This window comes from Diceros bicornis, chromosome 3 (genome assembly GCF_020826845.1).
Source record: "Diceros bicornis minor isolate mBicDic1 chromosome 3, mDicBic1.mat.cur, whole genome shotgun sequence".
NCBI classification, from domain to species: domain Eukaryota; kingdom Metazoa; phylum Chordata; class Mammalia; order Perissodactyla; family Rhinocerotidae; genus Diceros; species Diceros bicornis.
Window position 1 is genome coordinate 43054382 of NC_080742.1, and position 27500 is coordinate 43081881.

The 27500-nt window shown below is 37.3% G+C and overlaps 1 protein-coding gene across 2 annotated transcripts in view; it reads left to right on the forward strand.

Moving 5' to 3' along the window:
- The window catches only part of TSPAN13 (tetraspanin 13), a 34149-nt gene extending 12813 nt beyond the window's left edge, over nucleotides 1-21336 (forward strand). The window contains exons 2-6 of one of the 2 annotated variants that reach the window (XM_058526663.1): nucleotides 7627-7794; nucleotides 8488-8568; nucleotides 9223-9336; nucleotides 10667-10780; nucleotides 20232-21336. In XM_058526663.1, coding sequence (XP_058382646.1) covers nucleotides 7627-7794; nucleotides 8488-8568; nucleotides 9223-9336; nucleotides 10667-10780; nucleotides 20232-20306 — 552 coding nt within the window. In that variant the 3' untranslated portion in view covers nucleotides 20307-21336. The remainder of the gene's footprint in view (nucleotides 1-7626; nucleotides 7795-8487; nucleotides 8569-9222; nucleotides 9337-10666; nucleotides 10781-20231) is intronic. The other variant, XM_058526672.1, reaches the window with a different exon arrangement.
- The last annotated feature ends 6164 nt before the right edge of the window (nucleotides 21337-27500 follow it).

Sequence of the window (27500 nt, forward strand, 5' to 3'; positions counted from 1 at the left end):
TCTTATGCATTATAATATTGTTTTTAGTATTATATCTCAGTACTAAAAATTACTTAAATATATTGCTATATTGTATGACTATGATGTAGTCCTACAGGAGAAAAGAAATACACCAAGCAGAAAGTTTACTGCAACTCTGCCTCTGTGTCATTGGGCATGTCATGTTGCTACTCTGATTTATCACCTGTAAAATGAAGGGAATAGATGAAGATCTCTGGCCAGGTAGCTTTGTGCCTTGTTGTTTGGTGAATGTGTGCTATCTCGTGAGCCTTGGGTGTGAATTGCCCTGTCCCTTCCCAAGCGCCCTGCTGTTTCTTCACCTTCATCAGAATCTCCCCATGGCACACTGGTAAGTGTGCCACCACCTCCTCTATCCGTTTAGGATTTGCTTGGAGGCAATGCCAGTTGAGGACACTTTATAATCTTACGTTGGTGGGCCTTATCCATTGTAGCTCCTGTAATCTCTCTTTTTAAAGCTCTTTTTATATGATTCACTTTGCTTTGCTTGAAAGAGAAAACAGGAAAGGTTGGCTCTTCCTGCTCATAAAAACATTGCTATCAACAAGTTAACAGATCCATAATCTGTTTTTATCAGCATTCTGTCTCCCAAAGGAAGGAAACTATTTGTCATAGGTCTAAATTTACTTTCTATTACAATTAGTCTCATGAGGAAACTGTTATTATTATTGAACAAAGGATTCTTGCAATTCCTTTGTCTACTAAATTCTAGTGATAAGCTTATAGCTTTTTAATTATACAGTTAGAATTAGTTTTATTAGAATCAATAATTTTTAGATCACTAGTTCGGAAGACTTCATATAATCCCATTCTCTTCAAAGTTACAACCGAACCATAACATACAATTACCACTACTCAGAAATAAATTGTTTCATTATCTTTAAAAGGCTCCTTTTTAGTAAAAGTTAAAGAAACATTGATAATCAAATCTGATTAGAGGCACATCATAAACCTTTAGGAGTTATTTCTAATTTTAAAGAGTTAATTTTGAAGACGGGGGATTTTTGTTATAATCTGTTAGACACATCAGTCACAAGAAAACACTTATGTTGTTTTCAATTTGTGATTAAAAAACCTAACATACCTTGGGGATTTATCAGAGAATTGATTAGCTCAAATAAGTTTATGTTTGGATAGTTTCACTGTTGTAGTAATAAATGCAAAATTTGTTTTGGATTGGACAGTTAAATCTATGCTCTCTTCCACCTGAGAAATGAGAACATATTTGTGTGTGTGTGTGTGTATCTGCACATGTGTGCATGTGTGTGTATGTGCGCTTGGGAGTTGGGTACAAGATGGGGATGATGGGGGGGGTCTTGTTTCACACGTGAGACTAGCCAAGTATGATAGAATTGGAGCTTTGCTTTCTGTTATAAACAAGTGGAGAGTCAACAGATTTATTGCCAACAGCCTTCAGGTGTATACCACCTTCATTTGAAAGCCTTCCTTTTTCCTAAATAGGAGCAAATTATAGGAGAGTAGACAGTACTTCAAGATGCACAGATGGGAATTAATGTGAAATATTTGAGAGACAGAAGAGAATATCTTGATTTAAGTAGCTATGTTTGAGGAATAGTGGGAACAAAAGCTGGATGAGGAAAGTTGGACCAATTTACAGAGGAAAGCAAAGCAGAAGAATTTAGAATTGGTGCCCTAGTAAGAAAGGGGCTGTGATATTTTCAAGGCTAGTTTTAATTAGGAAATATTTCATATGCACAGGAAATAATGTGGTAGACTTTGTCTACAAACCAACAGCCTAATCTCACAGATGCCAGTGTTTGCCACGTCTCTCTCTTTTTAAGAAGTGTTACAATCCAGCTAAAGGCCCACTCTTCGTCCCCTTTCCCATTTTCCTCTCTTAAAAGTAGTCACTATCCTAAAATCACCATCTGTCACTTCCGTGGATGTTTATATATTTATGACAATTTGTCCTATTAATCAACCACAAAAAATATATATTATTGTTTTTTGTGTTCGAAAATTTATATAAATGGTATGTTTTATTAATATTTAAATAATATTTCTTTTCTTTTATGTTTGAAATTTATCAGTTTAATAGATCAAAATCATTTGTATTGTACTGTGTGATCACACCAGAGTTTATGAATTCCCTAGTCATGGTGGTTTAGGTTGTTTTCAACTTTTCACTATTACAAACCAGGCTGCAGCAAAATCCTCTTAAATGTCTAGTTGGGGACACGGCTGTTTCTCTTGGGTATTAACCTAGAAGCAGAATTTCTGGTTTAGTAAGGGATGCATATCTTAAATTTTTCTGGTGCTGCCAAATTGTTCTGTAAAGTGGCTACAACAATTTGCACTTCTACTTGAATATGAGTTCTAGATTCTCCACATCCCTGGTGTCATCAGGCTTAATTTTTGGCATCTAGTGCATGTGAGATGGTATCTCTTTGTTTTCATTTTCGTTTTTCTGATGTATAATGAGATTTAACATGGTTCACATGTCGATTGGCCTTCTGGATTCTTCTTCAGTGAATTGCCTCTTATTACTTTTCACCACTTTCCAGTGTGTTTTTTGTCCTTTTAAATTGATTTGTAGGTGTTCTTTGATATATACGTTTGCTGGAAATATCTTCTGCCAGTGTCCTAGGCTTATCCTACATTTGTGTGGTGTTTTTTATTGTATGGAATTTTAAAGTTTTAATGTGTGGTGTAGTGTGGTGGGTAAGAACACCAATTCTGCAGCCAGATAGCCTGGATTCATATCCCAGTTCTATCTCTTCCTTGCTATCTTCCTGGGTTTGGTGGTGTGGTTTTCCTGTAACCCCTTACACTGAAAATACAGGTTTCTGGAAGTCCTAGATATGCAAGGGTCTTAGTTCCACTTCCCAATTCTGCCTGGTTTAAAACCCAACTCCCTCCCCTTTAGGGGCTGTTCTGATCCAGGAACTCCTTCTCCGCCCCTCCGTGGCTCCCCACGGCATAGGGTAGATGACTTTCAGTTCCATGAGAACTGTCTGGCCTATGGGAATTTCCCATAGTTGCTCTCCCTTTCTGGCCTATGGGAATTTCCCGTAGTTCCTCTGCCCTCAGCTATATATTTAAGGAAAATGTTGCAATCTTTTTTGATGTTTTTAAAGTATTTGTAGCAGGAAGGATTCTATGGTAACTCAGTTTCTCTTGTTGCCAGAACCCTCTATGATAGGGTGAATAATACCCCTCTCCCCGCAAAGGTGCACATCCTAATTTTTGGAACCTGTGAATATGTTACCTTATATGGCAAAAGGGACTTTGAAGACATGATTAAATTAAGCATCTTGAGATGGGGAGATTATTCTGGATTGTCCTGGGGAGCCCTGTGTAATCATATAGTTCCTTATAAGAGGTATGCAGAAGGGTTATACTCAGAGAAGGAGATGTACTTAGGGGAAGCAGGGTGTAGTCTTAGAGATTTGAAGATGCTACAACTGCTGGCTTTGAAGATGGAGGCAGAGGCTACTGGCCAAAGAATGTAAGCAGCTTCTAGAAGCTAGAAAAGGCAAAGAAATGGAGTCTTCCCTAGAGCTTCCAGAAGGAACATAGCCTTTCTGATACCGTGATTTTAGCCTAGTAACACCCGTGTTGGCCTGCTGACCTCCAGAATTGCAAGAGAATAAATTTGTGTTGTTTTAAGCCACTAAGCATGTGGTAATTTGTTCAACCAACCATAGGAAACTGATACACTCTCCTCAGTGTTTTTGAGGGACAGGTGTCTGGTAGTAATAAAGGGGCAAACTATATTAGACACACAGCAGAGTGAACTTGGCGAGGAGTACTTGTAAGAGAGTTGTATAAAAGGATGTATTAGTTTTCCCCAACCTAGAAGAAAAAATCAAAAGAGAGATACTTGTGTATGTTCTAGATAGTGTTTTCAATAATAGCATAATGCCTAGTTGAAGAGCTGGAATGTCTTCTAGCATTGATAAAGTACTTTTTTCCTCCTTTTTAGTTGTGGCAGTTGTTTTTCAAAGGGGAAAAGATGCTCATTATTAATGAGAGAGCAGAGAGAGCAGAGAACAGTTCTCTCATTTTGCTGAAATGCTGCTGTTGTAAATAAAGGATTTGCGGTTTGCAGGGAGGTTGCTGACAAGGATATCTGAATGCTTCACTCCAGCTCCAGTAGGGATTCCGTTGGTGGTAAAATATCAGGCGACCTCTGTAACAGTTTGCCTTGTGGCCACATCAACCCTTGCCTGTGTCTTTATATTGCCTTCTCTCTGTGTGTCTCTCTAATCTCCCTCTGCCTCACTCTCATAAGGATGCTTGTGATGACATTTAGGGCCAACCTGATAATCCAGGATAAGCTCCTCCTTTTAAAATCCTTAATTTACTCACATCTTTTATTATATAAGACAATATTCATTCTTTTGCTATATAAGGTAATATTCACAGTGGGGTCATTTTTTTCAGCCTACTGTCTGTTCCTTTGCTGTTTCTTTGCCATCTTTGGCCTATTCTGTTTATCTAGATTTTTTGAATTATTGTTCTACTCTGACCCACCACGTAAAAATCTCTGATATAGCAATTATTTGTTCCATTGTAATTTTTCATTCTCTCCTACACTGAGTTCTAGAGCAAAGTTCAGCAAACTATAGCCTGTGGGCCACATCCATTCCTCTGCCTATTATCGTATAGCCTGTCAGCTAAGAATGGTTGGACATTTTTAAACACTTGTAAAAAAATCAAAGGAAGAATAATATTTTGTTATACATGAAAATTACATGAATTTAAATTTCAGTATCTGTAAATGAAGTGTTACTGGAACACAGCCCTGCTCATTTGTTTACATATCGTGTAGTTCTGCTTTCATGTTACAGCGGCGGAATTGAATAGTTGTGGCAGAGACTATGTGATCCACAAAGTCGGATGGTAACTATCTGGCCCTTTACAGAGAAAGTTTGTCAACCTTTGTTCTAGTAGGGATATCTTGTCTCTGGCTTTTAGTGCATAGTGAGCACCAACTATTTGTTGAATATTTAGCTTGTAGTAAGAATTTCATTAATATAGTAAAGATTTGGTATGATTCCCAAAAGGATTCCTTAAAACTATAGGGTTAGAAGAATTTTATGTATCATATTATTCACGTTTCTGACTCAAAGAAATATAGAGTGGTAATCTTGCCCTTGAATTTAATTGAAGTAGGCAATAGGCATTCCCCAGCACTTGAAGTTGGCAAGTGTGATGGTTGATTTTATGTGTCAACTTGGCTGAGATGTGATGCCCAGATGTTTGGTCAAACACTAGGTACTGCTGTGAAGGTATTTTTAGATATGATTAACATTTATACTCAGTTGACTTTACATAAAGCAGATTACTCTCAGTATTGTGGGCCTCGTCTGCAACATGAAATATGAAAGCCTTAAGAACAGAGACTGAGGTTTCCTAAGGAAGAAGGAATTCTGCCTCAAGACTGCAACATAGAAATCCTGCCTGAATTTCCAACCTCCCTGTCCTACAAATTTTGGACTTGCAAGTCTCCACAATTGCATGAGCCAATTCCTTAAAATAAATCTCTCTCTCTAAATATATCCTATTGGTTCTGTTTCTCTGGAGAACCCTGACCGATACAGCAGGTTGCTCTGATGTGTTGGAAATGTGGACCATCTTCAGTGTTTGGTAGCACGGTGCAGTGAGGAAGCTAATCATAGCCCTCTTGCCTTGCCGAGGCAAGGCCTGTCCCTGCATCATCTCGCCCTTCTTCCTCCGCACTTCCTTCAGGCTTCTGCCTTTTATACCTCATGAAAGGAAATGTGTTATATTTCAATACCATAAGTCAGAAATAAGCTCACTCATGATGGGGCAGAGGACTTTTGTCAATCCAAGATGGTGTGAAGTTATGAGAAGATTGTGAGTGAGATGATAAAAATGAGACAGAAGCAAATGGACCTGCTGATAAGGAACAGTTGAGAAAATGAGAGAGACTAGGCAAATTGCTGGGTGGCAAAATTTGTGAGAATTTTTTCCCTTTTCTTCTCCCTCTGAAAACAAAAGCTTTGTGTACTAACTGCAGTGGAGAACACCAAGTCCATATAATTCCATAACTTGGTTCTATCATGCTACTAGTTTCTTTTCATTCTCAAGTTTTATTTATAATAAATGGATAAAAATACAAATAGATGCTGTGGTTGTCAATATTTAGCAGTTTTACTTGTATCTCTACATGTGTAGGAAGTTTTATATACTAAGACATTTAAAATTTGTATCTAATAAACTATGATTACATGTATGAAAAATGTGTTCATTTGAGTAAAAAATCCATTTTAGTGAGTGGTGATTTATATTTTGAACAAAGTTTATTAGGCCTTCAAATGATGCTAGAAAGAGTATGTTATATATTTTTATTCCTCCCAACTGGGAATTATATTGTCAACTTGCTCCAAGAAATGGTTGACTCTCGACTGAATTGAAGATACTATCTCCTTCCTGTTCCAAAGCCCCCACCCCCATCCCTCCCACATATAGTTTAAACTATATCTTCTATCAATTAATTACCATATTTATGTGATGTGGTATTTATTTAAGTATTAAAGAAGTAATCATAACTTTGGGTTTTACAGGTAATGACTGATTTTGAGGCATGTGTTCTATCTCTTCACTTGGTTTTGTTTTATAAGTATAGAAATAAAGTGATTAGACTATAATTTTTTTTTGCTCAGAATGCCATTTTATTCTAAATAGCTAAAATCTCTTACACTCTTCATCCTAGAAGTTTTAGTGGTCTCTCTCTCTACATATGAATTCTAATAGAATACATGATGAAATCTAAAGCAATTCATTTCAGCAACAATTCTGTGAGAATCTTTTTTAATTATGTAAGTTTCAGTTGTACATTACAATTCGACGTCTGTATACAATACAAGGTGATCACCTCCAAAAGTCTAGTTACCGTCCATCACCCTACAGTTGACCCCTTTCACCCACCCCCAACCCCCTTCCCCTCTGGTAACCACCAGTCTGTTCCCTTGAGAAATTTGACTGTTCCCAAGGTTCTGTGATAGGTCTGGGGATATAGACAGGAGAAAAGTTGGAGTTCTTACTCTCAGGTTGCTCCTAGTCTCCTAGAAGAGACTGGCTTGGAAACAGAATGTGTGAAGAGGGAAACAACAGAACTGTATTCAAAGAACAGAGATTGCCCAGAGAAGGGAGAGATTAATTTAGTTTGTTGGGGACTAGGTAGGCATCATAGAGAAGGTTACAGTCCAACTGGGCTTTGAAGGAAAGGTAAGTGATTTCCATGTGAAGAAATCAGTATGTTGGACTGAGATGTATTGGTGTTTAGAATTTTTACATGTTATTATTTCAAAAGCTTAAGCAATTATTTAGGCTTAGTAAACCAAAGGACCTCTGAGGCTTCATAATAATTTTATAGATTACTGTTAGTCCTTTTTTTAAAGCATGACCAAAGATTGATATAATTTGTTAAAACAACACTATCTACTGAGATCTTGTGTGTATTCTAGTATTGAGTATTAACGATCACTTATAGGATACTAAGTAGGTGCCTGAAAAATGCTCATGATAATTATTATATAAATTGATGCTTTTCTCCTCTGTCTTTTTTCCCTGCCTCCTCCCACCCCCCATCCCCACTCTTTTTGGTTGCTTTTGCAGTTGGTTAGCCTGTTGCTAATTGGAATTGCTGCATGGGGCATTGGCTTCGGGTTGATTTCCAGTCTGCGGGTGGTTGGCGTCGTCATTGCGGTGGGCATCTTCTTGTTCCTGATTGCATTAGTGGGACTGATTGGAGCTGTAAAACACCATCAGGTGTTGCTATTCTTTGTATCCTTTTTTAAAGCAGGATTTTTACTCCAACTGAGTTTGTTCTTTTATTGATTACTCTCATGATGACTACAACTAATTTAAAACTTATCATTAGGAAATTAATTGCCAGAGAGCAGCTCCTAGCAAGCTCTATGTGTATTTGTTCAACCAACATTAGGAACATTTCTTAGGGTGAAGTCATGGTATGTTTATGTATTCCCACTCTCTCCTTTTCACATCTTGAAGAATGTTTTCTGCAAATTCAGTATAGTCCTATTTATGTATTGCAAATTCAGAGTAACAGCCAACTGATTCAGTGACCTCTAGGCCCTTTGCAATACATTAATATTTGGTTGAGAATTTGACTTAATACTTTACTTAGTATTAAGAAGGCTTACATATGTTTATCTGTACTTATTTCCTATTTTATGTATGTAAGAATTTTTATTTTAATCTAAATGAAATTCTAATAGATCAGCTTTGATTAAATAATTATCATTAGTATTTTTCTATATAAAATTATATCTACAGCATATTATCAAAATAATAATTATGTGTATTCTTTTTGAACTTTCTCTAAATGCCATTTTTTCTATTTTCTGGGTGAATTCCTTCTAGTGCATTCTAAAGTTGGTGCATTCTAAAGTTGTCTGTACCTCTGTTTTATTTACTTTAAGAGTATCGAGAAACACCCTTAACTTGAATTCTCAGTACATGATTATTCTCTTACTTGTATTTATTGTTCAGTTCTCTGTATCATGTGCTTGTTTAGCCCTGAACCGGGAGCAACAGGTAAGCAAAGACTTTTTCCATCTACTTTATTATGCCACAGAGTATGTGTAGGGAAAAAGGGGAGAAGTAATTGGATTATAAAATAATTTCTTCCTGTTCGGAATGCCATTTTACTCTACATAGCTAAAGTCTTTTGTTCCTGATTGTGTTAGTGGGGCTGATTGGAGCACCCAAACACCATCAGGTGTTGCTATTTTTTTGCATCCTTTAAGTTGGATTTTGCCCTCACTGGGCAAAAAGTGCTGCTGCTAAAAGATGTTCACCCAGGCTTTTCCCACCATTGTGCAATGAAACGTTTACTCTAGAACGTTTGCGGTTCCATTGTAGCAATCACTCTTTTCAGCCTCTAATTTGTAGAAGCACATGGCTCTCTGTCTTGGAGCAGTGGAAAATTTATCTTGTTACACTTTGAGAATTATGCTATTGAACCAAGTGCTTCTCTTAAATTTCATGTAAAAATTCAGACTTTTCATTCTTGGGATAAAAATAGTGCCTTAATTTTTATTGCGGATTGAGACTCTTTGAAAAACTTTAATGGTCTTAAAAAGAGTATTTATTTTAGATACACTCAGTGTTAAAAGTTGCAGGCTCTAGCTTTATACATTTTGTGCAGGGATGACACGTTTTAATGTATATATTAAATGCATTTTCTAGGGTCAGCTTTTGGAAGTTGGTTGGAACAATACAGCAAGTGCTCGAAATGACATTCAGAGAAATTTAAACTGCTGTGGGTTCCGAAATTTTGACCCAAATGGCACCTGTCCGGCTGTAAGTACAAAGTATAAAATAGTTTTTGGATATGTATTGCATACAGATGAATAATGATTAATATGGAGGAAATGGACTTTCTGATGCTGAATTGTATTTTAAAAATGCTTTACATATACCTACATTATATTCCATCTACACTATTGTATCATTTATCTGTTCTCAAATATCCACTCCTGAGAGTACTGAATATTCCAGGGCCCTGCCAGACATAGATCCTTTTGTTTTTTTGCCCCTAATTCCTTCCCATTCAAATCCTCCTAGAACAAGGGGTGAAAGAGAAATAACAGCAGATCAGCCTTAGAGATTCAGAGGAGGCATGTGAATATCTTGGTTTTGAAGCATATCAGGGTAGGAGGAGAGTGGTCTATACTAAAGTGGATTTCTTAACCAGCTAAACATCCCCAGGGGGGAGGACACATGAAATTACCCTCTTTCCTCTTTCCTTTCTTCTCTATCACAACTTCATGCCCTTTCTGCCTGGGAGCTGAGCTAATGATGGGCCAGTTAGAGCCACCCTGTTTTCCCAGGCCAAACTCCTGACCTTCAAGTTCCAACCCGATCCTCTATGAGGACGCACTTGGATCTTGGCTCTCTTAGGAAGTTCACATGTGTTTATATTTTGGGGAAACTCCTATCACCACCTCTCTGAGCCCTGAGCTGGGTATCTCCTCAGTGAGGCCTCTTTTGTGAGATTATTAGTTTTTTCTATTGCTGTGTAACGCATTATCGCAAATTCAGTGGCTTAAAACAACACCCATTTATTGTCTCAGTTTCCGTGGGTCGGGAGTCTGGGTATGGCTTAGCTGGGTCCTCTGCTTAGGATCTCCCTAGGATAAAATCAAGGTACCAGCCAGGCTGCCATTGCATCTGAGGCTTGGAGTCCACTACCAAGGTCAGTGGTTGTTGGCAGAATTCAGCTTCTGTAGGACTTCTGTAGGACTGAAGTCATGTTTTCTTGCGGGTATCTCTCAGCTCCTAGAGGCTGCTCTCACGTCCTAACTATGCAACCATCTCACAACATGGCGGCATCAAAGTCAATATGATAATCTCTTCGTTCTGTTAAGACGGTGTCTTCCATAATACAATACGGGACTGACCGTCCATCATATATACAAATTCCATGCACACTCAAGGGGATGATTATTCAGGGTATGTACACAGAGGGTGGAAATCTTGGAAGCTATCTCAAGAATTTTGGACGCTACTAAAGAACCAAGGCCCCAGATTGGATATAATACTCCAGACACTAATTTTATGTTGGTGCAGTTTTTATCTGCTCTTCATAAATGTACTTTGAAATCAAAATTCTCTTCTTTAATTGATACAGAGCTGTTTTAAAAGCAGCCGCTCATGCTCACCGTGTGCTCCGATAATAGGAAAGTACGCTGGAGAGGTTTTGCAATTTGTCGGTGGCATTGGCCTCTTCTTCAGTTTTACAGAGGTATGTGCAAATAACTCAGTATCTACCTCCTTTGTCATAGGGATTCCTGTTTTATATGGCAAGAGGGTGTAGCATTTTACCTTAGCATTGCATATAACTTTTGGAATGTATTGATGGATATTTTCAAGAGAACTGATATTGCAGTAAGAGGAGCTCTGGCTTGAAATCAGAAGAAATGAGGAGATGAAACTGGGTCGTATCTAGGGTTTCTTCTATTTCTAAAGTTGTATGATAAATTATGATTTTAAGTTTAATTTTGGAATAGGCAGGTCATTCACATTGTTTAATGTATATGTTAATATATAATACACACACATATATATAAAGGTATGCTTTAAAAAATTGCCTTCCAACCCCATCCCCCATTCCCCTTTGTTCCTAGCCTTCCAAAACCTACAGGTAACCACTGTTATTAAATTGTTATCTATATAACATATATTTATACTATATAATATATTTATTATATTAATACATTTATATATAATAGATGTGTCTATAAGCAAAACCACACATATTATTTGATAATTTTTGAGGAATGCTAATTCCTTCCTCACTGTCTTTATTAAACTCGGAATAACTGGACTTTTTTATGTATGTGAGTTGAAAATATGCATAAAAATTAAAATGTTTTTCTTTAACTCATAAATTCTACTTACAGTGCTTTATTTCATGGAGATCATCGTATAACTATGAAAAATAAATAAACAAGAATGTTTATTGTTTGTAATAGCAGACCTTTGGGCCAGCTTGTGTTCTTCAGTAATGAGCTGGTTAAATCAGGGTACGTTAGACAGGAGCAAATAGTTAAGAAATGCGCACTGTCTGGGTTGGAAACCTAGTTCCGCTGCTTATTAATTCTGTGGCCTTGGGCAAATTACTTAACCTTTCTTTGCTTCTATTTCCTTATCTTTAAAAACAAGCATAATAATGGAAAGCCCCTATTTCATAGAGTTGTGATGATTAAAGGAGTTAGCATGTGTAAAACTTGTGATACTTAGCATAGTACCTGGTACATGGCAGGTGCTGAGTGTTAGCTGTCGTTTTGTAGCCATTAGTAAGCCATTAGTAAGTTACTGATGTATAAGTCACCATATTATGCCCCATTAAGAAAAGATGACGGGACCCTTATTATTGTCGTGTTGGTTGCCTATGTCACACTCCTGTTTTAAACAGAGTCTAGAATAGCGTGTATAGAATAATGCTATTAAGTAAGATTGTGCATATGACTGTATAAATATATGGTGGGCTATTGTAAGAGTGAGCATGTATCTTTAAGAGAAAATCAGAAAAATCCTAAGTGTCTTATATAGTTGAAGTTTAATGTGTTCATTTAATCCCTTGGACGTTTAATTTTTCCTTCAATATGTCATTGTGAGAAATAATTTCATAGTCAACTTCCTTGTATGTAATTTTTTATCTATATTCTCTAGTTTTTTTTCCTTAGAATACATCTGTGGCGGTAAAATATGACACACTCAGTATATGGGCATTTTAAAAGAATTTGATAATTATTGTTAAATTGCCTTTTGGGGAGATTCTACCAAATTTTGCTTCAACCACTACTTCTAGATATTTGTATTTTGAAAATATTTGCCAGTTTGATAGGTAAAAACAGTATTACAATTCTATTTGCTCTTTTGAAGATGTGACTAGTGAGCCTGGCAATATATTCATGTGTTTTTTGACCATTTGCATTTCTTCTTTTGTGAATTGCTCACTTGCTTTTGTCTTGATTGAGGCCCTTTGGATGGCATGTAACAAACTCAAAATAGCATATGCCAAAAGGGGAATTTTGTATAAGAATACCAGCGAGGGCCTCAGGACCTGGAAGATGTGTAAGAAGGGAGTGGGCTTAGAAACCGGGATGCAGGAGAGTGTCGCCCACTCCCCTCTTAATTCCTCCCTTTCTCCCTCTTCCTCTCGTTCCTCACTCTACTTGGCTTCTTTATTCTGCTTTCAATTTCTTTTGCACTTACTTAACTTTCTTTATGACTTTTTAACAGAAGTTATAGAAGATTTTATTTTTCATGTAGTTAAATTTATTGCTTTTTCGTATAGGTTTATTCACTTGATTTTTTTTTTTTTTTTTTTTTTTTTGTGAGGAGGACCAGCCCTGAGCTAACATCCAATGCCAATCCTCCTCTTTTTTGCTGAGGAAGACTGGCCCTGGGCTAACATCCATGCCCATCTTCCTCTACTTTATATGGGACGCCGCCACAGCATGGCCTAACAAGCGGTGCGTCGGTGCGCACCCGGGATCCGAACTGGCGAACCCCGGGCCGCTGCAGCGGAACGCACACACCCAACCGCTTGCGCCACCGGGCCAGCCCCTATTCACTTGATTTTTATGCTTAGAAAGGCCTGTCTCATTTTGATTGTATATGTTAAAAAATTATAGAAGACGACAATTTAAGCAATACAAACAAACTTTAACACTTCATAAAGTGGTCAGTCTCCTTCTGGAAAACTGCAAAATGGGGCAGAAGGCGAGAAGCTTTAATGGGATAAAGAATAAAGAACAAGGAAGACATAAATAGAAAATATCTGATTGGCTGGGGCCTCATGGTCAACCTTGTTTGGGGTAAGAAGGCCCAGAGTTGGCTTGGCCTTTGGGGACTGGCTGACTGAACATACCGCATTTCTGGTCACGTGGAGCATTTACAGGGACATGAAAGTTATCTGTTTCAGTTTGCCAATGTGGCACTTGGGCAGGAGCAGCTCCATCTTGGGACTAGAAATTTTTTCAGTAAACACAGTCATGTGTCGCTTAACAATGGGGATACGTTCTGAGAAGTGTGTCGTTAGGTGATTTTGTTGTTGTGCGAACATCATAGATTGTACTTACACAAACCTAGATGGTATAGCCTACTACACACCTAGGCTATACGGTACTAATCTTATGGGACCACTGTCATATATGCAGTCTGTCGTTGACCGAAATGTCATTATGTGGCACACGACTGTATATATATATATACACACACACACACACACACACACACTGTGTATATAAAATATATATATTTTTCAGTTTAATTGAGATATAATTGACAAAATTGTGAGACATTTAAAGTGTACATCATGATGATTCGATATGTGGATACATTGTGAAAAGATTCCCCTCATCAAATTAATACATTTGTGACCTCACATACTTACCTTTTAGGGGTGGGGGGAGTGAGAACATTTAAGCTCTACTCTCTTAACAACTTTCAGTTATACGGTACAGTGTTATCAGCTATAATCACCATGTTATGCATTAGATCCTCTCATTTTGATTGTGTAACATATACATATAATGCATGTATTGCATTTGTGTAGATAATGTATATATTATATATATATGTATATAATGTATGATTGACATATAGCACATTATATATACATGTATGTGTATATGTTATATATTTTATTCTAATTCATTTTCTTTTTTTCCCCTTGAGAATGAAAAATCCACACTTGGCTGTTATTAACAAGTGGAGATAAAGACCAAGCTTAATATTCAGTTTTTAAAAGAAGTTTCCCCTGCCATTCCTTCCTACTCTGAGCATTGTTTCATTTCAGTTTTTCTCAGGAAAGATCTGTCTTACTTGTGGCTTGGTTGTGACGTTGATTCAAGAAGATTCATATACAGCTTTAAAGCAATTTTGTGCATTCTTCCTTAAAAAAAATGAATTTTTGTCATGAAAGCTTAAGAGTATAGATACAGAAAAAGCAGAATGAGCAATCTCCATATGCCTTATTAGCCAGAGTCAACAGTTATCAGAATTTTGCCACATGGTTTCTTTTTTATATCTCGATTTTATTTTGAGAATTTAGTTCTTTTGAACAGCTCCATTTTCTTCTCATCAGATCACACTGGCTTTAATTATGCCTGTTTTTTTTTTTAAAAAGGACTTTATTATTTTTTTTTAGAGCAGTTTTAGGTTCATAGCAAAATTTAGGGAAAGGTACAGAGCCTTCCTATATACTCCCTGCCCCCACACATACATAGCCTCCCCCATTATCAACATCCTCCACTAGAGTGGTACATTTGTTACAACTGAAGAACCCCCACTGACACATTGTGATCACCCAAAGTCTATAGTTTATATTAGGGTTCTCTTTTGGTGGTGTACGTTCTATGGGTTTGGACAAATGTATATTACATGTATCCATCATTATAATATCATACAGAGTATTTTCACTGCCCTAAAAATCCTCTGTGCTCTGCCTATTCATTCCTCCTCCTGCTTTTTTTTAAAATATCAATTCTTTAAGAATATATACTCATGGGTCTTAGATTTCTAAAGTGTTCTTTCACGGAATCCTGCTCTATATTTTGTATACCATGTCCTTTTGAAACCTAGCTAGAGATTTTAATAATAATTTATCCAACCTGATATTTTCTGGATAATGAATATTTTATAGGCTCCCTCACTTTTTAAATTTTTACTTTATTCAGTATTTCACAGAATTCTCAGAGTTTGAAGGGATGAGGCTACAAGACTCAGAAAACTATGAAGATGAAAGATTAAATGTATCTACTCACTAAAATACCTACTCAGAAATAATTAATGTTTATGTTTTGGCATACTGCCTTTCTATATTTAATGAAATTAGTACAGATTTATTGTTGCACACTCTACATAGACATTTCTGTGTTGTGAACTATACTTTGGTGACCTGCTGAATACTGGGTGTAGGTTCTAGAATCAGGTCTAGTCAGTTACCCTTGAAAATCTTTAAATCATGAGCACCTTTGTAAGCTTAAAATCCAATAATTATCTAACTTGGATCTTTTTGCATTTTGGATATGGCCTCCCTTCTATGATCTCCTTGGGAGTGAGGGAGGAGATAGTGGTTCAGCAATGCGGCAAAGGAAAGCATTGTCCTGTTTTGTCACTTACAGCTGAATTGAAGGAATTAAATTTTGGTAAAATGTGGCTCCGGATTGTGAGTATTTAATTTACCCAATTACTTCGTTTCTCCTAAAGACTGTAACTTACACTATAAGCATATATCCAGGGTGATAATTAAAATATGTAACAACCTCAAAAATTCTAACCAGAACTCCTTGTGTGCCAGCATTTCTGAGGGAGGGTCAGGGAAATGATGCTTGGGCAGGTGGGGGTGTCAGAGAAGTAGCTGTTTGACAACAGGTGTGGATTTCAGAATTGTAACAACCAACATAGCTGAAATGATAGGTGGAATGTTAGCCTGAGAACGGCCAGTAACACATCAGATTCTCACATAAAAGCCACAAATGTGGTTAAGAGCGTGAACTCCAGGTTTGAACCCCAGTTCTCCACTCATGACCTGTGTGACTATTACCCAGTTATTTAACCTCTGTATGCCTCGGTTCCCTCAACTGGTAAAATGAGGAAATGATAGTTCCTATCATGTGGGGTTGTTGGGAGGATTGTATGAATTTGTAAAGTGTGTAGAACAGAGCCCGTCACAAAGTACTCTTTGTGTGGTTTTTTAATAAATTCCTTTTTTTCCCGTCATACAGACTCCAAACCAGACTTTCCATTTCCACAAACTATAGTTCCATCAAGCCCTTACAAGTTGTAACTATAGACATTGCCAGTCATGAATTTTATAGTAAATCAGGGATGATTATTGTGGTAAATGGAGAAAATTTGGGACTTACCATAATTTTCTACAGTGGTTTAAAAGGCTAATGAGTGGTTATGAAGTTAAATAAACAAAATTTAAATTAAAAGTTGGCTTAGATCTACAGTGGGAAATATAGTTTGAAATTCATTTTTTTCCCTTAAAATTTTGTGTCTTTTTCAGTCTAAGAATTTTTTACTACAGGCATACCTCGTTTTGTTGTGCCTTGTTTTATTGCGCCCCACAGATTTGTGTTTTTTACAAATCGAAGGTTTGTGGCAATCCTGCGTCAAGCAAGTCTATTGTCACCATTTTTCCAACAGCATTTGCTCACTTCATGTCTCTGTGTTACATTTTGGTGATTCTCACAATACTTCAAACATTTTCATTATTATTACATTTGTTGTGGTGATCTGTGATCAGTGTTCTTTGATATTATTATTGTAATTGTTTTGAGGCGCCACAGACCGCACTCATACAAGACAGCGAACTTAATCCATAAACGTTGTGTGTGTTCTGACTGCTCCACCGATCGGCTCTTCTCCACCTCTCTCCCTCTCCTCAGCCCTCCCTATTCCCTGAGACACAACAATATTGAAATTAGGCCGGTTAATAACCCTACAATGACCTCTAAGTGTTCAAGTGAAAGGAAGAGTCACGTCTCTCACTCTAAGTAAAAAGCTAGAAATGATTAAGCTTAGTAAGGAAGGCATGTTGAAAGCCGAGATAGGCTGACAGCTGGGCCTCTTGTGCCAAACAGTTAGCCACGCTGTGAATGCAAAGGAGAAGTTCTTGAAGGAAATTAAAAATGCTGCTCCAGTGAACACACAAATGATAAGAAATCAAAACAGCCTTATTGCTGATATGGAGAAAGTTTTAGTGGTCTGGATAGAAGATCAAACCAGCCACAACATTCCCTTAAGCCAAAGCCTAATCCAGAGCAAGGCCCTAACTCTCCTCAATTCTGTGAAAGCTGAGAGAGGTCAGGAAGCTGTAGAAAAAAGTTTGAAGCTAGCAGAGGTTGGTACCTGAGGTTTAAGGAAAGAAGCCATCTCCATAGCATAAAACTGCAAGGTGAAGCAGCAAGTGCTGGTGCAGAAGCTGCAGCAAGTTATCCAGAAGATCTAGCTAAGATCATTAACGAAGGTGGCTACACTAAACAATAGATTTTCGATGTTAATTGCGATGTTATTTCCACAAAATAGCCTTATATTCAAGAAGATGCCATCTAGGACTTGCATGGCTAAAGAGGAAAAGTCAATGCTTGGCTTCAAAGCTTCAAAGGACAGGCTGACTCTCTCATTAGGGGCTAATGCAGCTTGTGACTTTAAGTTGAAGCCAATGCTCATTCACCATTCTGAAAATCCTAGGGCCATTAAGAATTATGCTAAATCTACTCTGCCCATGCTTTATAAATGGAACAGCAAAGCCTAGATGAGGAGCACGTCTGTTTACAATATGGTTTACTGAATATTTTAAGCCCACTGTTGAGACCTACTCCTCAGAAAAAAGATTCCTTTCAAAATATTACTTCTCGTTGATAATGTACCTGGTCACCCAAGACAGATTAATGTTTTCATGCCTGCTAACACAACATCCATTCTGCACCCCATATGTCGAGGTTTCATCTCAACTTTTAAGTCTTGTTATTTAAGAAATACATTTCATAAGGGTATAGCTGCCATAGATGCTGATTCCTCTGATGGATCTGGGCAAAGTCAATTGAAAACCTTCTGGAAAGGACTCACTATTCTAGATGCCATTAAGAACATGCGTGATTTATGGGAAGAGGTCAAAATATCAACGTTAACAGGAGTTTGGAAGACATTAATTCCAGCCTTCATGGATGACTTTGAGAGATTCAAGACTTCCGTGGAGGAAGTAACTGCAGATGTGGTGGAAATAGCAAAAGAACTAGAATTAGAAGTGGAGCCTGAAGATGTGATTGAATTGCTGCATCTTATGATAAAACTGTAACAGATGAGGAGTTGCTTCTCATGGATGAGCAAAGAAACTGGTTTCCTGAGATGGAATCTAGTCCTGGTGAAGATGCTATGAAGATTGTTGAAATGACAAAAATAAATGTTTATTATAACTTTTAAGTACATATATTTATATTAATATTTAATATAATATTTAGTTGATAAAACAGCAGGGTTGGAGAGGAGTGACTCCAATTTTGAAAGAAGCTGTGAGTAAAATGCTATCAAATAGTATCATATGCTTCAGAGAAATTGTTCATGAAGGGAAGAGTCAATCGATTTGGCAAACATCATTGTTGTCTTATTTTAAGAAATGGCCACAACCACCCCAACATTCAGCAACCACCACCCTCATCAGTCAGCAGCCATCAACACTGAGGCAAGACCCTCTACTAGCAAAAAAGATTACAACTTTGCTGAAGGCTCAGATGATGGTTAGCTTTTCTTCTTTTTTTTTTTTTTGTGGAGATCAGCTCTGTGCTAACATCTGCCAGTCCTCCTCTGTTTTTTTTCCTGAGGAAGGCTGGCCCTGGGCTAACATTCGTGCCCATCTTCCTCCACTTAATATGGGACGCCACCGCAGCATGGCTTGCCAAGCAGTGCGTCGGTGCACGCCCGGGATCCGAACAGGCGAACCCCGGGCTGCCGCAGCAGAGCACGCGCACTTAACCGCTTGTGCCCCCGGGCCGGCCCCCGATGGTTAGCATTTTTTAACGATAAAATATTTTTTAATTAAGATGTGTACATTGGTTTTTTAGACGTAATGCTGTTGCACACTTAATAGACTACAGTATAATGAAACATAGCTTTTCTATGCACTGGGAGACCAAAAAATTTGTGTGACTTTCTTTATCACGATATTCTCCTTATCGTGGTGGTCTGGAACCGCATCTGCAATATCTCTGAGGTATGCCTGTATTTTAAATAAATCAACTTTGAAGTAGCAGAAACGGCATGAACACATTTCTTAATTAAAAAAAAAAAGTTATATTGGTTTATTTTTTAGTGAACCTGGTGTGGGAAATGGCACAAAAACAACTTATTACTTTTCTAAAATTATAGGTCTCCCCCCCTCCCTTCTTGGAGAGGTAGGAATTATAACATTTTTTATGATCTGTGTTGGAAAATTTATTTATTGTAGGATTGTTCTTATTACTTAATTTTTGGTAAGCCAAGAATTTGTTTCTGAATGATCAAAATATGTGATATTTTAGCTATTCAGACAATTCTGTGTGTGTATTAGTTTCCTATTGCTGCTCTAACAAATAATCACAAATGTAGTAGCTTAAAGCAACACAAATTCATTATCTTACATTTCTGGAGGTCAGAAGGTTAAAATGGAGGCTCCTAGAGGTTCTAGGGGAGAATCCATTTCCTTGCCTTTTCCAGCTTCTAGAGGCTGCCTGCATTCCTTGGCTCAAGCATTTTCTCTCCCTCACTCTGCTTCCTGCTGCTTCTGTCATCACATTGCCTTTTCTCTATATCTCTGATTTTGCCCTTCCTGCCTCCCCCTTATTAAGAACCTAATGATTACATCACTGAGCCCACCCAGATAATCTCCCTGTTTCAAGATCTTGACCTCAATCACCCCTGCAAAGTCCCTGTTACCATGTAAGGTAACATATTCGCAGGTTCTGGGGATTATGACCTGGACATCCTTGGAGAGCCATCGTTCAGCCTACTACAGTGTTCATATTAATTTTTCTTATGGCCTCTCATTTGGGTTACTTGCTCCATTTTAAAAAGAAAAAGAAATCTCTTCCTCTGAACAAATAGTTCAAAGTACTTCAGAGGTTCCAGAGTTATTTTATTGATACATTGAATAAATATACACAACTGTTACTTTCTCTTCTTTTTCTTTCTTCCATCAGATCCTGGGTGTTTGGCTGACCTACAGATACAGGAACCAGAAAGATCCTCGTGCTAATCCTAGTGCATTCCTTTGATGAGAAAACAAGGAAAATCTTTCATATTCTCATCGTGTTCACTTTCTCTAACTTTAAGTTAAGCTAATTTGCCTGTTTAAGGAAATAGTATCTGGAAAACTACATTATTGACAGTGGAATTATATATTTTTACTCTTATGTTTCTCTAAATGTTTTTCTTTTTCCATTGCTGAAAAAGATTTGAAACTTGTGGTCTCCTCTGAACCTCAGTGGTCCCTGTAATCTACTGTATTCAGTGTCTGGCACTATCCACTGTGGCCTTTCTTAGCATTTTTACCTGCAGAAAAACTTTGTATGGCACTATTGTGTTGATCATATTGTGAATCTAAATATACATCTCACTGGAATAATTAATTGTATGTAGCACTGTGCTGTGTAGATAGTTCCTACTGGAAAAAAGAATTGAAGTTTATGAAAGCCAGAAAGTATGAGATTCTTTTATGTTAAGTTCAGTAGGGGAAATCTAAATTCCCAAATTTTTTTGTCTTTTTAGGAAAGATGTATTGTAGTAAAAATTGTTAATATAAAAGTGATAATTTAGTTCTCGTAGTCTTTTATGATTACACTAATGTATGCTAGAAATAGATATGTCTTTAGGAAAGTGTGGTTTAGTTTTTCACTTTTATAGGTAAGTGCAAAGGAGAAATGTTCTCGTGTACATTTGCCCCCAGCCTTCAAAATGGAATGAGTTTGAGAAATTCAGAAAGTCTGTCTATATACTCTTGATATTCTTTTATAATAATTTGAAGTCCAAGCGACAGCATTTTTAAACAAGTTTCTCTAAATGCATTGGCCCACGTAGCAAAAAGATATTTGATTATCTTACAAATTGTTAAATACTTTTTTCATGAAATTTCTCTCAGTATTGTTACAGCAACTTGTCAAATCCAGGCATATTTGAATGTGATCTCCCATAATTTGAAATTGAAATAGTATTGTGGTTCTGTATATTATGTTAAAAAAATTAAAGGATTGAAATCTTTGTTCATGTGTGAATGTTTGAATTAAAAGCAAGTCATGGAAGAATTGATAAATGAATTAAGTGAAGTGGAATTCTTTTCTTTTTGCATTGGGTTCTCTTTGACTGACCTAGAGCTGAGTATTGCTATTTTAGTGTATAATCCTACCATGGAAATGAAGTCCCAGCACTAATGTCTACTGGTCGTCATCCCCAAATCCTTTCTTGAAATGCTTCTGTGTTTAATATTTCTCCATAGTGAGACTTTTTTTTAAAAGAGGAATCATTTATATTTATTTGGGAAAAATATGTTAAGGTATTTCTTGTTACTGAAAATTATTAATTTCTTATCTTGCATTCTATGTGGTATATGGTATTTTATTGGCAATTGTCTTGATGGGTTTTAGACCAAGAAAGAGGGTAAATAGTTGATCTATAGAGTTTTAGAGCATTTTGTACGTGTGTCATTTCTGTGACTCTGGTAGACTGGCTAATCTTTCAAGAAAACTGAATTGTGCAATTCCTATAATATTGTAAGGGAGGAAAAATAATTTTCCCTCTACTCTTCTGAGTTCTTGGCTGAGACCTATGCAATAAGAGATAGATTAAGAAGAGAAAAACAGAAGGTTGCTAACATGTATACCTCATGTATACACAGGATATACCCAGAAAAACTGAGTAACTCCCCCAAATGGCCCAAGCCACCATCTTAAATACGCTCTTCAGCTAAAGACAAAAGAAAGAAAGGTGTGTGTGGGCAGAGCCAGTTATGGGGGTTACCAGGAAAAGCACAGTAAACACGGGTAAGTTTTGTTATAAAGATTTATGTCAGTGCCTTCTACATTAATAAAAGCTTTTTGGGATTTACAATCATCCTTCTCTTCCTGGTACAGATGGAGATTTCCTTTGCAAATGTAAATTTCCCTTACAAAAGGGTCAACTTCTACTCTGTTTTCAGAGCTTCTCCTGTGTCTAGTGTTTCTCAAAAATAATCAGCTCAAAATGATCTTTATGCCAAAGAGGCATGTTCTGGGGTGGCATATTCTGCTATCCTTCCATGTCATATTCTGCTCTGGGCAACCCTGACAATGTTCCCACTTGTGCCGTAAAATGAGATTGTGTATGACACGTGAAGGAGGTGAGATTTTTAAACTCTGCCTTCCTTTAAGGCATTTTGTATTTTCCCTGTTTGCTTTGTTCCATTTAGAAGTTCCCATGAGGTTCTGGCATCTCCTAATATAATACTTTTCTTGGTACAAATGATTATATGTGGAAAGGGCTATTCTGGAGAGAATCAACCCATAGCCTTGGTATGTGCTCTAATTGCAGTGGCCTTGTTTGGGTCAACCCAGTAACACATCAGGGCCTGGGGAGCATGAATCTTCAGACTACTAATCTGTAGGATTATCATAATGGGTAATTACTGATGATTAGCCACTCAAGAAATAACACCTTTTCAAGCACCAAGAGCACTCTTGTCAGATTAATCTGGGCTTTCGGTTTTCTCAGGCAGATCTGAAGGTAATAGATTATCTTGCCTTTTCTAGGAGGTCTCCTGGGATCTTTGTAGCTGGGTGCAGAGCTATAGCTCTCATTCCACTATGTATTATAACACCCACTGGAAAGGCCTCTGAATAGGTCTGTCCTGAATCCCAAATGGCTGCTGGTGAGCCTATGGAAGTCAGGCTGGTCCCAGGATGAGAGCAGACTCACTGCCTGTCTGCGCAGAAATGTTGCCGCAAACACTCGGTGTCAGAGGACCGTGAGTTTCAGATCAGGGTCTGTCCTCAAATTACAACAAATTGCTGTAATGCAAACTCAACCCTGCAGCTCCTTCTAAAGCTGGCATTTATTTTAAAAAGAAACTATATTACTTTTTAAAATTTATCTTATTCCGTTCAGGGGACTTTTTAAAATTTATCTTATTCCCAGTTTACATATTCCATTCAGAGGACTGTTTCTTAGAACATTTACCCAGTCAGCCTTGATCATAAAGGTGAAATTTTAGAGTATAATGCGAATGCAAAGGAAAAATGTTAGGCTATAATTTCTAAAATCTGAGCTCATGTGGCATAAATTCATCTCAGATACTTTATCTAAGCAGCAATGAGTTTGGTATGAAAACCAGTTCTGCGTGTTCGACTTAAGTGATATGCTCCTGGCTGGAACCTTTCAGAGAAGGAAAAGAAACCAGAAGTGTGGCTTTTAGTTCTTAAGTTTCCTTAAGCCAAAAACCTCCTCCTCAATTTTTCTAAATATTTTCTTAACCTTGTTTAAGTTTATTCATCCTTTTGAAAATGCACTAAGTGTATGAAACTATTTCACTTTTTAGTTGGTACCGAAAAAATTAGAATCACATTTTTACATAGTATTTCACGGGAGAAAAACACTTTTAGGCGTTGTGATTATACAAATATGATCATTCACACGTCAGTTGTTTTGTTTTATTAGAGATGACAATAAAGTTAAAAAGACCGATTTTTCGAGGTTTCTGGTTAAGTGAGGGGGTTTGTTTCAAGTTGTTGCACTTGCTATGTTCGGGGCCAGCTGTTAACGCCAGGTACTCTATGCCAAATGCAATTGCAATATGTGTTGGCAAATGTTTTCTAAACAGTTTTAAGGGAGCAACCAGTAATGCCCCTCACCCTACACCTCCACACCACCCAGAGAGAGAGAGAAAAGAAAACAGACCTCTTCGTGTTGAAGTTTTTCTTGAATGTCAAGATCACACCTGTGCAACTGGAGTCACTGAAATACCTCTTGAGACAGTGGGAAAGAGGAAAATGACTCTCCTATCATGTTCCAGGCCACTTCCCATCTACTTTCCTCAGGAAAATCAGCTTTTGGAATTCATTTTCAAATGAAGGCTTGAGGGAGTTGCCTGTGAGTTAAAATATATGTCAAAGCACAGACTTTGACACCACTTAGAGGGTGAAACCACTTTTGCTTACTTTCAGGATCTTTTTCAGATAGAGGTCACAACTGGATAAGTAACCTTTCAATAAGTTAGGCTGACTTTTCTTGAACTTTGAAGTCAGCCTCCTTGGTGAGGCACTTGAAGAAAGTTCTGTTCTTGCCCTAGAGCTTTTTCTCTTCGCCCCCAGCTCCCGTTCTCACTGGGGATTGCTAAATGTAAGGACCTCAGTAGCTACTTAGGATTACTGAATGCATGAAACAAACAAAAAACCAAAACAGAGATAGATGCTCATAGATGATCATGTGAAGACTGCAGTTTTAACACAGGTAAAAATGGTTTCATCAAGCCTGTTAATCATCCATGTAAATGACTTTTACAGATGATTTATGTTACCAACATTTTTAAGTTTGTTCCTTTTTTTCCCCCCTAAGCTATGGGGCCTCAATAAAACTGATAAAAAAGTTTTGTAATGTAGTAAAATATAGATAGCATAAAGTGTATAATTTTAACCATTTTAAGTGTATAATTCAGTGGTATTAACTACATTCACATTGTTGCACAACCATCACCACCATCTACTTCCCGAACTTTTTCATCTTCCCAAACTGAAAATCCACACCTGTTAAACAATAACTCCCTTCCTCCCCACCCTTCACCCCCTGGCAACCACCATTCTACTTTGTGTCTCTATGAATTTGTCTACTGTTAATTACCTCATATAAGTGGAAACATATATAGTATTTGTCCTTTTGTGACTGGCTTATTTCACTTAGCATAATATTCTCAAGGTTCATCCAAGTTGTAGCATGTCAGAAGTTCCTTTTAAAGGCTCAATAATATTTCATTATATGTATATACCACATTTTATTTATCCATTCAGCCATCGCTGGATATTTTAGTTGCTTCCAGCTCCTGGCTGTTGTGACTAATGCTGCTGTGAACATGAGTACACAAATACCTTTCCTGATTTCAGCTGTTTGGGGTACATACTCAGAAGTGGAATTACTGGATTGTATGGTAAAGGTATATTTAATTTTTTGAGGAACAGTCATTTTTTTTTCCATAGTGGCCGCATCATTTTACATTCCCACTATGTTACCAACATTTTTATTCAGCTGTTTGAAATAATACTCTCTCGTCTTATAGCATTCTTCCTCCTCTCCGTAGTCAGAGAAATAGTCAAGGTATGCTTTCACTTAAATTTATTTAAGCACAAAGGAAGGATTGTGAGATGACAATAAAGGGTTTGATAGAAAGAAAGGCATTGCTAAGATTTCCAGGAGCTTACAACAACAGTTTTTTTTTTTTTTTTGTGAGGAGATCAGCCCTGAGCTAACATCCGCCAATCCTCCTCTTTTTTTTTTTGCTGAGGAAGACGGCCCTGGGCTAATATCCGTGCCCATCCTCCTCCACTTTACATGGGACGCAGCCACAGCATGGCCTACCAAGCAGTGCGTCGGTGCGCGCCCGGGATCCGAACCAGCGAACCCCAGGCCGCCGCAGCGGAGCGCGCGCACTTAACCGCTTGCGCCACCGGGCCGGCCCCCAACAACAGTTTTTATGTTTGCGTCTTCACTTCTCTAACTTGTGTATGTACACATTTCCTGTAGTTGCAATTATAGTGTAGAAATTTTAAAATTCTTTTTCATTTATCCTTTTTGTTTCTCCATAATTTTTTATTTTATAGATGACAACTTAGTGCACTTTATGCACTATGTAACCATTATATTTGGAGGTTGCCAGTTTTTTTTTTTTTTGGTATGTTTAAATAATGTTGCCATTGGCATCTTCACAGAACTCTGTTTCTCTTAAATGGTTTCCTTAGGACAAATTCTCAGAAGTAGAGGAGACTGGGTCAAAGTTAATCAATTTTTTAAAAATGATTATTGTTCTGTGTTTAACACTTTTCTTAGGGAGATTCATTTTTCTTAACAATCTTGACGTTTGACTTCCCAGAGATTTATTTATATTGTTACAGTTATGTGTTGTTAAAATAACATTTTATCATTCAATAAATTTTAAGGACTTAATCTTATTTCATATCAGCCAATAAAAAAGATAAACATTATTTTGCCGTACTATAGAGGAAACTTGAATAGCTTAGAAGTTGTCATTCAAAATATTTGTTTATACAAGTGAAAACTTTTTTCCTCTCATTAACTCTCAGACAGCTTTCTAAATGGAATATTTTACCTTTTAAGCACATGTAGGTTATCTGCTTATGAGAAGAGAGTCCAGTCCCTCTGGTGATATTTTTGTTGAGGATTTATATGTCATTAAATCAACAGTATTTGCTCAGAACCTATCAGTGCATACCTCTTTGACAGTATTGTGTGAGCGAAAAGTATTTAAAATATATTATTTGCCCTGAAAAAGTTAATAATGCCAAAGGATCTATTCATAAAAGAATCTATCCAAAAAAAAAAAAAGTTAATCAAGATGGGCAATAGATAATATGCAAAGCATTGTACAGACCACCACAGCCATTCAGGGGCCAAAGTCAGTGGGGCCTGGGTAGTAAAGAAATTCCATATAACAATGATTGTGAGATTAAATATGTAGTGAAGAAATTAATACACAGTACTAATTTTTTTCAGGCAGGACGAAGAGTTAAAAGTAGCTAAAACTGCTCCCCTATCTGATACCACACCCTCTTACAACATATACCAAGATAAGTAGTGACCTCTGATCTCCACCCCGTGCACATGGTATCACTGCCCTTTGCCCTTCCCCCAGCCAGCCACATTTTGGTGAAGAAGGTGGGAACCATTCCACTGAATTTATTCCAGGCCAGTACTCTACAACCTTGAGAGACCAAATGTATTATAAGGCTCGTTCTCATGATTTCTTTAGAGTGTGTTCATGGTTGCAGATGATCTTTTCACAGAATTAGTTTTCTGAAGGAGAAAGCTACCTCCTAGAGGCTTTCTCTGCGCGTGTTCAGTTGGGCAAAATCTAACTGAAATTGAATTACTATATAAATAAATAATAAAGTGTGTACATAGGAGTTTTTCTGCTCAGAGTGGAGAGGGATTGCCTTCATGTAGGTACCTGATTTTCTTGGGATGCCTTTCTCCATACTCTTTCATGCTAAAGCATATTCTTGTTTGATACTTCTGTTGATTAAGCTCATGTCTATGTTTAATCACCCAATGAGAAACAGTAGTGTGGTGAGATGATCACTTTGGTCTTTGTTGCTTGAACTAGTTTTGTCTTGTCTCCTCTTGGAGCGTTTTGTGTGTATCCAAAAGTCCTGTCTGATGAACGAACCTAGTAGCTGTTCTGTGAAAGATCAATTTTGGGAGAAAAAAAAAACAGT